Source organism: Diprion similis, chromosome 6 (assembly GCF_021155765.1).
Source record: "Diprion similis isolate iyDipSimi1 chromosome 6, iyDipSimi1.1, whole genome shotgun sequence".
NCBI classification, from domain to species: Eukaryota; Metazoa; Arthropoda; class Insecta; order Hymenoptera; family Diprionidae; genus Diprion; species Diprion similis.
This window is the reverse complement of record NC_060110.1, coordinates 16,199,866-16,214,923: the sequence shown is the minus strand read 5'-3', so window position 1 is coordinate 16,214,923 and position 15,058 is coordinate 16,199,866. Positions and strand designations below refer to the sequence as shown.

At 37.9% G+C, this 15,058-nt stretch overlaps 4 protein-coding genes across 6 annotated transcripts; 2 read left to right on the top strand and 2 right to left on the bottom strand.

Moving 5' to 3' along the window:
* The first annotated feature begins 302 nt into the window (after positions 1-302).
* On the top strand, positions 303-2,282 carry LOC124407144. 2 transcript variants are annotated; one of them, XM_046882995.1, is made up of 5 exons: positions 303-465; positions 551-679; positions 762-797; positions 1,115-1,223; positions 1,313-2,282. In XM_046882995.1, exons 1-5 carry the CDS (start codon positions 394-396, stop codon positions 1,414-1,416), a joined length of 450 nt encoding a protein of 149 aa, XP_046738951.1. In that variant the 5' UTR covers positions 303-393; the 3' UTR covers positions 1,417-2,282. The 2 variants fall into 2 exon arrangements, with proteins under 2 accessions (XP_046738951.1, XP_046738953.1); XM_046882997.1 differs by lacking the exon at positions 762-797.
* Positions 2,283-2,489: 207 nt separating this feature from the next.
* Positions 2,490-5,826, bottom strand: LOC124407143 (zinc metalloproteinase nas-13-like). Its single transcript, XM_046882994.1, has 5 exons — positions 5,813-5,826; positions 4,433-4,799; positions 3,484-3,789; positions 3,063-3,196; positions 2,490-2,735 (listed from the first exon to the last, which is right to left on the bottom strand). Exons 2-5 carry the CDS (start codon positions 4,776-4,778, stop codon positions 2,586-2,588), a joined length of 936 nt encoding a protein of 311 aa, XP_046738950.1. The 5' UTR covers positions 4,779-4,799; positions 5,813-5,826; the 3' UTR covers positions 2,490-2,585.
* A 1,432-nt stretch (positions 5,827-7,258) lies between these two features.
* LOC124407336 (leucine-rich repeat-containing protein 47-like) lies at positions 7,259-10,646 on the top strand. Its single transcript, XM_046883378.1, has 3 exons — positions 7,259-8,459; positions 8,602-8,929; positions 9,506-10,646. Exons 1-3 carry the CDS (start codon positions 7,391-7,393, stop codon positions 9,705-9,707), a joined length of 1,599 nt encoding a protein of 532 aa, XP_046739334.1. The 5' UTR covers positions 7,259-7,390; the 3' UTR covers positions 9,708-10,646.
* Positions 10,647-12,079: 1,433 nt separating this feature from the next.
* LOC124407338 (CDP-diacylglycerol--inositol 3-phosphatidyltransferase) lies at positions 12,080-14,887 on the bottom strand. 2 transcript variants are annotated; one of them, XM_046883380.1, is made up of 5 exons: positions 14,737-14,887; positions 14,539-14,661; positions 13,532-13,820; positions 13,229-13,392; positions 12,080-13,002 (listed from the first exon to the last, which is right to left on the bottom strand). In XM_046883380.1, exons 2-5 carry the CDS (start codon positions 14,582-14,584, stop codon positions 12,848-12,850), a joined length of 654 nt encoding a protein of 217 aa, XP_046739336.1. In that variant the 5' UTR covers positions 14,585-14,661; positions 14,737-14,887; the 3' UTR covers positions 12,080-12,847. The 2 variants fall into 2 exon arrangements, with proteins under 2 accessions (XP_046739336.1, XP_046739338.1); XM_046883382.1 differs by having other exon boundaries at positions 14,769-14,878.
* Between the last annotated feature and the right edge of the window lie 171 nt (positions 14,888-15,058).

Below are 15,058 nucleotides of genomic sequence, written 5' to 3'. Positions count from 1 at the left end.
AATACAGTATAAATTTACATTTAGCCTTAAGATTTATAACTGAAGTATCGTATCTAGAGTTAAAATAAAGTCAAGCAAAATGCAGTGAATATCGCTACACCATAATAATTATTTCTCTGTTCCAAATTTCACCAGTACATTTTCGTTCAGTGGCCAAATACTGTGAATTCTTAGTTCAATCTACTTCGCACCGAACCTCTTATCAACGGCTGCGTGGGCAGAGGAAGTGTCAGATATGGAGAATCCAGTATAAGTGGCAAAGTTCCCATTAACATTTCTCTTGTCGAGCGTGTCACATAGACTCCGTTTCTGTGATATCGGCTTGTTATTACTTTGCAAAAGCACAAAATTTATTCGTCGCATATAGTAGTTCCTTACGTGACAGAGTGAAACATGTTGCAGAAAACGGTTCTTGCACTTGTGCTTTCCAGCTGCATGATTGGTTTATGCGTCTGTATTCCTACGGTGAGTCTCGATGTCTGATAATCTATAACGACAGATGATATGGTTGAAAATATTTCTGCATATGAAGCTGAAATTTTTTACTCAGAGAATCGCTGGCGAGTTGGGCATTCTTCGTCTCTGCAATGCCTCGAGTCCCATCAGTTTGGACACAGTTAATTCGGTCCTGATCCATCGCGACATACATCATTCGCAGGCGCAAACAGACGCGTTCAAGGTAATTAGAAAGTAGATTTTTAAACTCACGGTACGACTTTCCATGTGTAAGTATGTAATGAAAAGCCTTATTGTATTCGCAGTGTTTCCTGCTCTGCCTTTACGTCGAATATGGATGGGTGAGTACATATGTAAATGAATTATTCACAGCTCTAGTAGTCAATGAATAAATTTCTTCGCTCGTCTATCATTCGAATAGTCACAACCAACTGGCAAGAATGATAATCAATCTTTATACTGACATATGACAATGAATAATAAGTCTGACGCAACTGGTCTTGAGGTATCATGATATTGATACACCAAAAATTGTCACCGATCCCATGCATGAGCATGACACGTCGTAATTTAGGTATACGCTTTCAATGTCGGACACCTTTTTATAGCTTTTTAAAAATCTCCCGAACTGGGTATAACGATGGTTCAATTTTTTCAGATGGATCGTGATGGAGGCTTCGAATTGCACAACATCAGATCAGCTTTACAGGCAGCTCAGGTTCCTCAAAACCGGATCGAGTTGCTATCATACAGATGTACGGCAATTGGTACGGTGAAGAAAGCATATTCTATACATCATTTCTCAGGTCTTCCTTTGACAAACAATGGTGTAAAAAAAATTTTTGTTCGACTTCAGAATCCTCAAGCCCTTGTAACCGAGCCTCAATTTTCACCGAATGTTTCTGGATGCATACCGCAAACGGATTACAAGAAGCGACTGCAGGACCTGCCATGAAATAATCACTCGAAAAAGAGATTCATTGAATCAGGGAAGGTCGAAGTCGAATGTACGGAAAAAACAAGTTTTCTGGGACAAGTGATTTCGAAAAAAATGTGTCGAATTTGATCGAAGGCTGCTGCTTCCGTCATGAGTTATACGTACAAGTGAATTCTTCAGATCTCAGAATTACACTGAAGGTATTTTAGAGTCTCGGTGACTTCTGGCTTGTATATTATTAGAATTTAACGCGCAAACTAATAATTTAGCGTAAAGATAATCGGTGGTTAAATATAACGTAAAATAATTTTAGTCACTTTTGGTTTATCGACCGAGGGTGATTCAAAAAGCTGGCTACAAAAAACATGTCAATGAAAAGCGAAATATAATAAAACGGAAAATCTATAGATGTAATCACGATTATGGATTAAGTGTGAAAGTTTTGTTCAAAAGATCCCGCTGGGTATAATGTGCTTGTCTGCTTCAACGTCTCTTTGATCTGCTTTTGCTTAAATTAAATCGGAAAAAACCTAAAGTTTGTGTTTTGAGTAAGTTTATTGATTATTTGATCACACATTGATTAATATATATATAAATTAAAATGCGTCTTACATAGCTAACATTGTACTTTGGTGTGTTTTATTGATAGAGCTTCAACTCCGAGAGTGGCAGACTAGAGTCATCTCGCTCATAATTCGCACACTGCGCCTTGATTGATGGTCTTTAAAATTGAAATGTTTTGAGATTTCACGAGATGAAACTAGCTTCGTTTCGAGTACCTCCGGGTGCCTCGTTTGAAACTACCATAAGTTATCCCCGATTTTACGCGTACCTGAAGCTACCATCAAATATACATGATAAGGCTGTGCAAATGATGTGTATACCTATATTTTCTCCAGACTTGAATAACGTCGGAAGAATTATAAAATTTTAAATATTTGCACACCCCTGTCACATGCGTAATCCTAAATACTTAACAATTAAATATAATAATTTATAGACTAGGCTTATACCATAGAGGAAGGTTAATCCTTTCGCAAGATAAGCTGACCACAATGAGTGACTACAACCCAATTTAGAATCCAAAGTCCACGCGGATAACAGAGGAAAGTCGGGCTCCAAGCTTGTAGGAAAATCGCGTGACGAGTTCAAATCGTGAAAAGTTGATTAAAATCCAGTTTCGATAAATTAACTAGTTGTAGCTCCTCCTTCGCTTGCTACACTGGTACATGCGCCGGATTTTTTGGATGTCTTTCGTGCTGAACCCTTCGCGCTGTCCAAGAACTACCTTGGTTTTGCCGAAGAAGTACTCACCGACCATCGGGAGAAGACCGCCGGGCTCCTATACACACGGTAGGATAAATTAGGTAAGCATTTATCGCTAAACTTAAAGAATTTAGAGAGTTTTCATTTAGACAGTCTGAGAATTTGAAGCCATAATTATCAACTGCAAAGGTTCACACCTATGCAAATCGCTTGAAATGTCGAAGTAAACGAACTTTTTAACTCGAGATGAAATGAAATATGTATGCACATTATTATGGAAATCGATGAGCTTCGGAAAGCCGATTCTCAGCCAATCCCCAAGCAGTTTGAGAAGAACTTTGAGCGTCAAGACCATAAGCCACGACGAGCGTGGGTGCAATATTTAATGGCAGTTACAGCGTACCTTGGGCTCAATAGTCGGCCTCCCATTAGTGGAAAAAGCGTTCGGCGAGTAATGCATTACACTTCCGTAGTCATATCCGATACCGAATGCGTCGGTAGTTTCCTTCGTTGCTCTCTCGAAGTTGTTCCTGCGTCCTGAAACCGGGTAGAAGAAAAAATCAAATAAAATTTCTTCGTATCGATTGGACGAAGCGACTGCTGGAGTCTCTCACATAAACGAGCTCCTCGTCGCCTTTGGCGTTGTAACGAAATGAACGGTGTAAACATAGATTCAATAACATTTAATCACCGGTGAACGACGCGTTTATTGCTACGCTAGCTACCGATTATATGTATACGAGGACCCAAATCGGATTATTAAATAACAGGCATTACCGTATAGCTAGTAACTTATTATAACATGGATGATATAATTAGCATACCTGATTGGATGTTTCCCCAGTTGATGACGACGTGATCGTCGCGTTCCCATCTGTTCTGTTCGTGCAAAAATCCAACCGCGTGCATCAGTTCGTGAATTACTGTTCCCTTTTTGGTGACACATCCCGGTACCTGGAGGTTCACATCCTGCCTACCTCCGGTCCGACCGACGCTACTCCAGCATCCGGTGTTCCCGGCTGCAATTCTTATGTAATCGGTTTCTTCCCCGACGTAGGGTTTGAACCTGATGCACGTATTTGTGTGGAAGTCATTCATGGCTTCGTGGATCAGATTCAAAGCCGCACCAGCTGAAAATTCGTTTGTTATTTATTTAGTACGAGTTGATAAAGTCATCGACCTCTACGCAGTCTACGCTAAATTCAATTCCAAAAATTCCATCAGCTAATAATTGCATACTACGAAGAACACACGACCGACCTTGGGGGGATCGAGACCGAATCATTTTACGACCTTCGGTTAATTCCATGCCAATTCTTCGAATTCGTAAATTTTGCCGGTTATATTGCGCACGATTGATCCTCGGGCAAAGCAATGCACGACACAGATCGACTTTCGACTCAATGTTATACTACCGCGAATTATACTGGCTCGATTTTTACACAGAGGTTTAAAAATTACAAATCGGACACAGGCCGTGATAAAATGTTTCGTTTGTACCTCAAAACGCCAAATTTTAAGTAATCCGAGATTTTATAACACCCTTGACTGTTACGCATGAAAGTATCGTCGCCTAAGTTTCCAATAATTCAAGTGTGGGCGTGCGAATCGAAAAGTATTCTTGAAGTGAGTGGACCCTTTATCTCGAGCTCGATCGAAATCTGTTTTTTTTTTTTCATTTATAGTTACACATTGAAAACTCGGCATTTTTTCTCGAAAGTGAAACGAAAACGTGGCCGCAATTCGATAAGACAAAGTCAAAAAGGAGCTTACTGAAGTAGGGGCTGATCATATAAGGGACTACACCCCCAGGCCACCGCATGCTCTCCGACTTCAGACCGTTGCGACCCATTCCAAACGGGAAGAGGATGTCACCCTCGGCATACTCCCCGAGCTCCTCTGGATTAATCTCCAACTCCTCGTTCCATGCGGCTACCTTTCTTCCGGTGTCATTATTCGGTAAACCGAAAAGTACGTCCTCGAGATTTCGTATGTGGCTCAGCGGCCCGTTGGGACTGTCCACTGTGTTGTCAAATATGTCCCGACGTCGGAAGTACGGCCAGGCTGAGGATGTGGCCAAAATAATAGTCAGGAATGAAGCTGATAGTTGTATTGCCATCGTGGAACGTTAACTGACGTCCTGCTGAAAGAATACAGACATTAAAGTAAGCTCTGATGATGAATACTACTGTAGTAAATAATGAGTTCAAAATTTTCGATGTACTTGAAAAAAATTTTGGGGATTTTGAGGTACTACAGATTTTACTTTGAAATGCGTTTTCTTCAATTACAGGGAATGTTTAAAAATTTGAATTGATCTGTTTGGTCCAATTTACCAGACAGTGCTGACAAATCAAATGTTCAGTTTCAACGAATCGATGATTGATCGATGATCTTATCGATCTAAACGGTGGTGTTACTGCACTGCTGAAGTGGCTTTTCAATTACGACTTTCTGGCCCAGACCTGTTCGATTTGAGACTGATGAAATTCTCGTCCTGCTTAGCTTCTTTATATTGTCCAGGAGAGCCGCAGCCCCACTCCGAATACGGAAGCAATGAGGCCGGAAAGATAAAGCGCAAGTGTTCCGCCGGAAGCTAGGAATTTTTATTCCGAGACTCAAGTCAAGCAACAATAACGTCGCGATGCCCCTATGATTATGTCGTCTTGGTGGGTAGGGGAGGTCCGGTGGGGATTTACACTCGGATAAGGTAGTTGGCATTGCGGTAAAAGGCGGATTATTACCGATTAACAAGATGCAACATGACGCAGGTTTTTTTTTTCAATTCTTGTTATTCAAACATTGCGGGAAGGTGTGGGCAGGGCCAGCTTCCTGATACTCATTCACATGCAAATCAAGGCGAGCAAATATTTCTTGATAATCGCGTGAGACATCATCTTGCAAAATTTGTCAAAGAATAAGCTCAGCCGGCGCGTATCGTCCCAAGGCTCCGGTCGCCTCTTACGTGCGATTCTGCAGATACATTCGAGCAGCATATACAAACTCGAAGGTAATTATGACGAGGTTCACGACCTCGGCTTGCGTCGATTGTTGGTACAGTCATTTTTATCCTGCACATGCTTTCTCGGTATCGCGATTTTCAAGGTCCGACATCTCGAGCCGATCCGTACCTTACAGCGTAGAAAAGCAGACCTTTGTTTTCACGCAGTCTCAGGAGTGGGATGATGGTGCGCAAAGCCTTCCTCAACGCCCGGACGAATGATCGTGGAGATTTCCGACCGAGGACATCCGATGGCTGAAAAAGAATTCTCCGGACATCGAGTTTCTTTTCCGTATTCACACTTCAAAATTTAAATATCCGCGAGAGATTTATTTACAAGATATGACTGTATGGATGCTCGCGCGGTTGGCCGCAAGATTTAATAATATAATAAAACATGAGTCCTTAAAGTGCCTTTTTATGTTTCGCAAATATATACAATATGCACCAATCGCGACCTCGTGTTTACATGCGAATTGCAAAGGAGCCAATGCTGCGTTTGAAGATTACATTATGTATGCATTCATTAGACTCTAAGGCAAATTGAATTTTCGCCACGTCACGTCGTGCCAACAAGATCTATTTCCTACGTGATTGTTCAAGCGTGCACCTGTTTCATATTGTGTTTATCTTATTCAAATTTATGGCGACAAGGAGACGACGGCCAGGTTCATGTTCAAAGGAGAACAGGTATCATAACCCCCCTCCCCCATCGCAGAACCGGTTACGAAATCTGTAACTCACTCGATGCAATAATTTAGTATTCTAGGAATAAATTATCCTCGGATATCCTTACTACCACCCAAAGATACGCGCTAATCTAGTGCCAAAACGTTTAAATTATTCCAAAAGCGATAAGTCGCGTAGTTCACATTTAAGTCATTCAAACCTGACATTACAAGCTGAAACAAACGGTTCCCGACCGGATGGTGCGCAGCACACGTGCCGAAAACAAGACTACATACGGGATGTACATACACCCGAATAATGTGGGATTTATACTTATTTAGAACCGGCCGATAACTAATGCTGGCTGTTATCAACGCTCATATATCCTAGACTTTTCTGCGACATAAGTAAGCAAGGAATAAGGTCAGAGATAATCCGATCGAGAACTGTTTAATTGTGCAACTGCATACAGGCCAATATTTGATATTATACTATACACGAATACTTGACCTAATTTTCTGAAACTTCACTGTGCTTGCTCAGCAGTTAATCTGTAGCACATTTTTTAGAAAAAAACCGAATATTATTATATATTATATATACTTCTTGCAGGTACATTCGAACGAAGGTAGTTTTCGGCGGGTGAACCGTAAGGTAAGCAGAATTCTAATTGGCCAGTATTTCAAAATAGAACAGTTGAACGCTTCAGATAAAACCCACTCAAAAGTTTGCAGATTAAGCATACTCTGTTTTTAAAGATATTGGAAATATTAGTTGAATAAAAATTCGATATCAACGTTAATCACTGCGATCGTTGTATAGTAACGTGAGGCGAACGATCACAGTTTCCGAACGTTTTTAAATTCACGGACGGTTTTCGCGTCGCGATTCTCGTTTGAGATTCAAGATGGCGTTAAGTTTGCGAATCGATTATCGAGATACTAGTAGCAGAATCAGAACCAGGCAACCGGCACATAACCTAAGTGTCAGCTGCACGGTGACGTTGTAGTGACAGGAAATATAGGAATAGAAGTGAAAATTTGCAAGGAATCAATCCGATAATGACTTCGGATGAATCTTGGCCGGAGGTGAGCCAAGCGCGAAAAGAAAACAGGCACGAATTGGTCCTTTCCGGGGCCTCCGTATCGCAGCGGTTAGAAAAGTCGGGTTTGGACAAGACGATATTTAACCTGCAAGGGTTAAACTACTTGAACATAAACGACACGTGCCTCGATGCGATACCCGACGAAATTGGTAAACTGGAAAACCTCACCAGTCTTGTACTGCATTCGAATAAAATCGCCAAACTGCCCTCGGCCATCGGGAAATTGACCAAATTAAAAGTACTAGATGTGTCCAGAAATAACCTTGATTTCGTTCCCGACGATCTCGGTAACTTGACTCAGCTCATGACCCTCAACCTCGGCTTAAATGCCCTAAAAGAATTACCGTCTCAAGCCGCTAACATCAAGCTGAGTATATTGGACTTATCTAACAACCAGTTTGACGCGTTTCCCCACGTGTGTTACGCCGAGTTGGTTCACCTCACTGAAATCAGAGTGAACGGTAATAAAATTAAAGAAATTCCGTCAACCATCAGCGTCTTACAGTCGTTGAAACTTTTGGATCTCTCCGATAACTCAATAGTGATCGTACCCAAGGAACTCTCCGACTGCGGTAAATTGAAGGAATTGAATCTGAAGGGAAATCCCCTCTCGGATAAACGGCTCTATAAACTTGTAGATCAGTGTAGGACCAAACAGGTATTGGACTACGTTAGGCAACATTGTCCGAAGGTTGGCGACGGCTCAGGAGCTCCTGGTAAATCGAAGAAAGGGAAAAAAGGAAGGAAATCTTCCGAGTCAAATGACAGCAACATCAATTCCGTCGACAAATTGACTCATAAGCTCAGGGTCTTGAAAGTGATGGACCAAACACCTGTTGTACAAATAACAGAACACGTTAAATCTGTCCGACCGCACATAGTTGCTTGTGTTGTGAGAAATTTGAACTTCACAGAGGAAAGCTTCAAAAAGTTCATTCAATTACAAACCAAACTACATGAAGGGATATGCGAAAAAAGGAATGCTGCTACAATAGCAACGCACGATTTGGACTTAATAAAACCTGGTGAAATTCATTAGTTCTTTTCTTTAATTCTTTTTTGTACTCATGACTACAATTCATTGATTATTGTTCATCAATTTTACATCCATAGGACTTACACTTACGATGAATTCTAATCAGTCTTATTTATTTATCTGTTGTCAAGGAAATCTGATGTATACGGCAAAACCTCCTAAAGAAATTGAAATCAAGCCACTGATGCGCCAGAAGTCATATACAGGTGCAGCACTGTTTCAACATTTACAAACAGAAGCCGATAACTTGCGAAGAGAAAAGAAGCGCAATGTTTACTCTGGTATTCACAGATATTTATACCTTTTGGAAGGTAAATCACTGTACCCATGCCTCCTGGATAGTTTGAATCAAGTTATTTCGTTTCCGCCAATAACAAACAGTGACATCACCAAAATGTCTCCTAGCACCAAAGATATGTTTGTCGAAGTCACCAGCGCATCTTCTCAGCAAGTTTGCAGGTAATATCCAAAACAATTTTCAGTTTATATTTTATAATGTGATATTTGCAATTTTATAGTTATGAAATATTATTGCTATGATAATTGACAATAACTAAGCTACAAATTGATCCCTGAAAGATTTAATGATAACAGCTCAACTGTAACAAAAAATAATTATTTCTATCCCGCACTTATCTAGTAACTTTGGTTGTGTTATGATCTACAAAAAGAACTCCATGCTTTCTTTAAATGAAAAAATCTTTAACATGCAAAATGCAAATATAGGTAATTTCTCATTACCCTTAGCAGATTTCATTTGGAATCAATATTTCCGTTACATTCTGTTGGTATATGTGATGAAAATCATGTGCGAATGGAAAATTTTCAATATAGTATATTTGAATAAATTAATATTCCTTCTTTCTTTGCCGCGTAATATTTGAAATGAAACATCTGTGTGGTTTCCTTGAAATGAATCTTTATCATTTGCTGAAAATCGTGTCATAAAACAATCCCAAGAATTTTATAGAATTCTTATTGACGAAGGAGTTTGATTTTTGAACTGTAATCAAATCTAAGATTGTTAAATAACAGAAAAGTTGCTGACCAATTTCTTAATGAACTCGTGATGCTGGGACTTGGCTGCTCCACGGAAACTGACAACAGTGAAGATTACCACAATTTATTAGTTGAACAAATAAAAGTGGTTGACTTGGAAGGAAATATGAAACTAGTATATCCATCAAGATCAGATTTGATTTTTGAAAATAGTAACGTAACAATAATTCGTGAATGATGATACTTACCAGACAGAAACTAGGTACGTACAAATCTTCAAATGCACAACAAGTACTACTAAGATTTCTAACGTTAAACATGAATCATTTTACATTGAGACAGTGGATACCCGAATTTGGTTATTTAAAAACGTAATGATTATTTTGTTAGTTGAAATTGATGTTAATCTAGGCATGATTTTTTTTTTTCTTCACAGAGAATAGAAAACAGTAATTATTACCACAATATCTGGCAAAAATGTGACACGTAAAAACTTCGCGTAAGTTTTATTTTGCTTCGTAGTCATGAGAAAACTCTTGCTACGATTAGACTAAAACTTACTGGGTATGCGGTGTAGATTATCTGAAACTATGGTGTCGTTCCCGTTTGAAATTTTTTTTCCTTAAAACGTCGCCTTTCTTTTTCTCACATCGTAAGTTTATTTTATCCTATTATCTAAACAGCTTACTTTCTTACACCGATTGTTCGGTCTGAAATATGGAAGAAATGATGTTCATGATTTACATGGTTCGAACCTTTCCAAGTAACCAATTTATTTGCAAATTGAATTTTTTTTTTTTTTTCAATACCACAGTCAAATACACTATAATAACTGATTTGCGATACGAAGAGATGAAAATTTTTCAGTCTTTCAAATGAATATATATTCCTAATTCATAGAGTAAATGTATGTTTGACGAAAAAACGGAAAAACACAGCTGAACCAAAACATAAAATCAGGTGAACAAAATCCAGGAATTGGAATTTACACTTTTACACGATATGCTTTTATTTTTTTATTGAAATATTTTTTTTCAATGTAACCAAGAGCAAAATGTTGGTTTCTTCTACTGTTTGAGTCAAGAGACTCTTCACAAAGGACAATAGTGATATTAACTTTTGATATGTATACATATACACAATATGTGATTTAAATTATATATTTATTTTCCAGTTTCTTAACGCTATTATACATCCTTATAATTAATAATAGTTCATTTCTTCCGAAATAAATAAAATGATGTTCGAAGTTGTTTATTCCTTTATTTATTGTTTTAATACCGTAATTTCAAATTCCCACCTAAACTGTGTCGTTAAAAACATTTGAGTAACCATATGACATATTTATTTTCAGTCAATTCAATCGCAAATAACTGAATTTCTGATACATTCCTTGCAATTCAAATCAATCGCTAATTGTTACGTCCCGCCACCATTTTAAATCGTAGCTGGCGCTCGTACCACGTCTGGGTATCTGTTTTGAGATTCGGTGTTAAACTCTTGATCCCCGAATAGCCTAAGCCGGCAGTGAATTTTCTGTTTTCTTCTCTCCTACTGCAACTTCCGATTCTCTTTTTTTTCAGCTGGTCAAATATTTTCTTTAGTACTGTAAGGTGATCAAAGTTCCTAACAAGTGGTTGACTCTTGTCTAAAATGCTCGATAGTTATATTAAGAGTCGGTATACTTCGTATATTCTATACTTTAAGTTAGTTTATTGTTTGGCGTGAAAACTTAGCAGTGATTTTGCATATGTTTGAAGTCGTAAAATGGCGCCCAAACGTGACTGGCCGTGATGAGGGAAATCAAGGATAAAATTTTAAGGTTAGCTCTAGACATTTATTTTTGTTATTGTAAATCGTACATATACATACATTTTTTCCATTTAGATTCACTTTTTCTCGTATAATATTATGTTTATACCGCATTTAAATTAACGTTTATAAACTAATTTCAGTCCTATGTATTCATGTTGTTATGAAAATTTTTTAGACTGCAAGCTATAAATATGCTATATTTACTCCGGTAAACGCATAATTATGTGAATAACGTTTTTATTAAAATTAAGATTGAATACTACCATTTTTCAAACAATTTTGAACTTGATGTTACATCATATCGATGGGTACAGCATTGGCAGTACAAAAAATATGCAGATAGTTAGACGTAACTCTCTTTTTTTTACCTTTTATGCGCATGAAATTCACACTGCCATTGAAATCGGTCTTGTTTGTATAACGACTGGATAATTCCATTACACAACTGTTCAAAAGTAGAAACAATATGTTCTCAGCACCAAGCGCCATGTACTAGAAACATTTTGTCCGCTTGGTCACATGCACTTATATACGGTTTGGTATGGCTATAAGCTCAGTTCGATAGACATTTTCTCGATACAAAACAAAGACTCCAATAGATTCAAATTTGATTTTCAATGTATTCAGCTACACATATTAAAACTTGACTTCTGTCAGTGAAAAATATAATCCTTCACATTTTACTTTTCAACATGTGTATGTGGATAAATATTTCTTGTAATGTCATCACACACGCTTGTGTTGCTATGGAACCAATTGCAACGTATAGATTTTTTGAAGCAGATTGCAATAATCATTGTTTTGATACTTTATTCTTGTAATATTTGTAATTTTGCACAAAGATGACCAACAATATCGTTCTTCAATGTAACAGAGTTGTAACTAAATCTTTGAATACAGCTTGTACATTCTGTGCACAGGTATAAACGATATACTAATAATAAATGGAAATAAATTGACTAGACTTACACATATATTAAGATGCTATGAAACAATAACATTAGATACTCATGTTTGAATTAACATGCCAACATATAGTAGACGATGGTCAATTGATGATCGTCCGTTCATGCATGATACCAGGATCTTCTTAATCTTGGAGTAAAAACAAGGTTAACAAAAGAAAATACAGCCACGTATACAGTATTTGAAACTGTAAAATTTGATTTGTAACAACATGCGTTAAAATAAGTCATACATCAAAGTCAATGCCACTCAATTACAATTGATAACATTTATTAATATATATATATTATAAACATATCGATTGATTTCGGTTCGTTAATTTTATCATGTGTTGTCAATGTCGAGTTCAAAGTTCGAACACAACACTGCCACCTATCACTCTATTTTGTTCACATCGGGTAACAAGTTTTTATCCTTCGAACTTTATAGACAGTTACCACGAACAGACATATCTGTATAATGTATTTAACCACATGGTAATTATAACGAGGAAGATAATGAAAAATCAGCGGGAATTCATCCTCTTTGTTTTGAGAGACAGGTCATTAAAGCTAGATTCCTTGACTGACTAGTACCAGGGTAAGGATGGAAGGAAAATTAGTGCGCTTTGCGCAGTGCCTCTCGCTCTTTCACATCGATAATACTCAGATTAATGCATGCCACATACCCATGCAAAACAGAGATCAGAGACTTCACTATTGCAATTGGGGCTGAGACGTAGAGAACCGCTCTGAATATATTTATACCAGCCACTGTAACACACAAATTTATTCGATTATAAATTAATTTATTTTCAATCTATAAAAACTTTGAGCTACTATTTTGTAAATGGAAATATTATAAGAATTGTCCCTAGAAAGTCATTTGTCATAATCAACGTGTCCCGATATTTTTCAGACTAATTAATCTGAAGAACCAGTTTCTATTAGAAAGTAATGTAGATTATTAGTAAATGATTAAAAATTTAAATATACTTACATATGGGTCCTTCTGTGAAATGCAGAAGGTACAGAGCGGCATAAAATGCCTCGTTTCCAGCGCACATAAAGAAAAGAACCTGACGATTTGTGTAGTAAACACGCATTATGGGATTTTCAGACATATCTATAAATTTATGACTCGTTTTTCCTTGCAATAGCGTCCTGAAAAATCGAAATCAGAAACTAGTGAGTTTTGAGGGATAAATATATCACTTACTAGGTATATCGTATGTTGAAACTTAACACAAATCAGCTTCTCAAAAAAATTCCTCTTATTTTGATGAAAGATTTGTTTTATTACGTGTGCAAGTAAATCCAGTGGCAGGCAATGTCGATGGCCATGCTTAGTTGAAACCAAAATGTATAAGCTGGATAAAATTGGCTCAGTGTTACGCAGAGGCACATGGTGCCAACACGATCAGTCAGTTGGTCCAAAATTGCACCAAACCTTGTGCTCTGATTGAAATATCTTGCCGCATGACCGTCTACTGCGTCTAATAATCCACTGATTATATAGCACCATGATGCAATTATGTGGTTTGTTGGCATAAAATAGAATGATATCAAGGCCAGAATCACCCTCCCGTAACCTGCAAATAGAATTCCAAAGTAGAATATATTAGGAAAAGACATTCATATTATGCTTTCTGTAATTCCCTTAGGTGATTTTAAATTCCTACAAACATGCAAACCTGTCGCTGCATTCTCACTAAATATCACTAATTGAATTGTATTCGTTATTCAATTTTGAAATTCAAATTTTAAGCATAATATGCGAAATTTCATTACACTTTCCACAGTTTCCGAGGAAATCTCTGATTACCTGAAATTTTTTCGTATATGCCTTGTCAATCTGACTGGATGAATTTTTTATCCGAATCAGTTTTGTAAGCTTTCATTTTCTTCTTACTTATTACGTGAAATTTTTGTGGCTGAATACCTTCCAATTCCAATCAATAAATGAAACCTCTGTAATGCTTAGACATTATGCTCGGCTTTGCTAATACCAACACACAGATGGAGGACTGTGAAATACATCTAGATGCCACAGTGCTCCAAATTGTGCTAATCCTATGAGCGGATTGTTATAAAATTTGGAATTCAGGTGGGTTTGCGACATTCTGTCTGTAGTTGGAGTTTGTCGATCGCAGCAATACTCCTTATACTGCATTTATTGAAACAATCACACCTGTTTGATGATGTAATTATACTAGCTTAAATCCACACGCTGCAAACAACTACAGACAAAAAGAATGACAATCACAACATTCGAACCAGCATTATAGACGATATAAATAAACGCTTTACCAATAATGTTTGGCACAAACATAAAGATGTTTTCGGCTTCCGTCATTTTAACGTGTTTTATCGACGCCGACTACGTAGCGTTGGTCCCAAGATCGTGCCTCAAAGCGGGGTAAAACTTATCGTCTGGAAAACAGTAATCGATGCATCAATAACCGCTATCCACTGGTGTCAACTTTAACCTCGTTTATCAGAACTTACGGTATTAATTACCGTCTGAGAACAACACTGACCCAAGTAGCCACCTCCGCCCGGCTTTGACGAGACTGGACGTCACTTCGCGACGTAGATGCGTTTCTGTAATTCTGTGTATTTGCCGTATAATACGTCAATGGATCGAGAGAAAAGTCAGGGTCGATTAGGGGCTGCTTCGAGAGCCGTTCGAGGTCTCGTATCGATTTCAATGACGCACACAGCCAACAGGGCCGTATAATTCGAGAGGCTAATGCTAAGTGTGGTAAATCATTTCGCGAACGTTTAATTTTCTCCTCGAAGTTAATCTGCTCTTAGCGATAAATTTAGG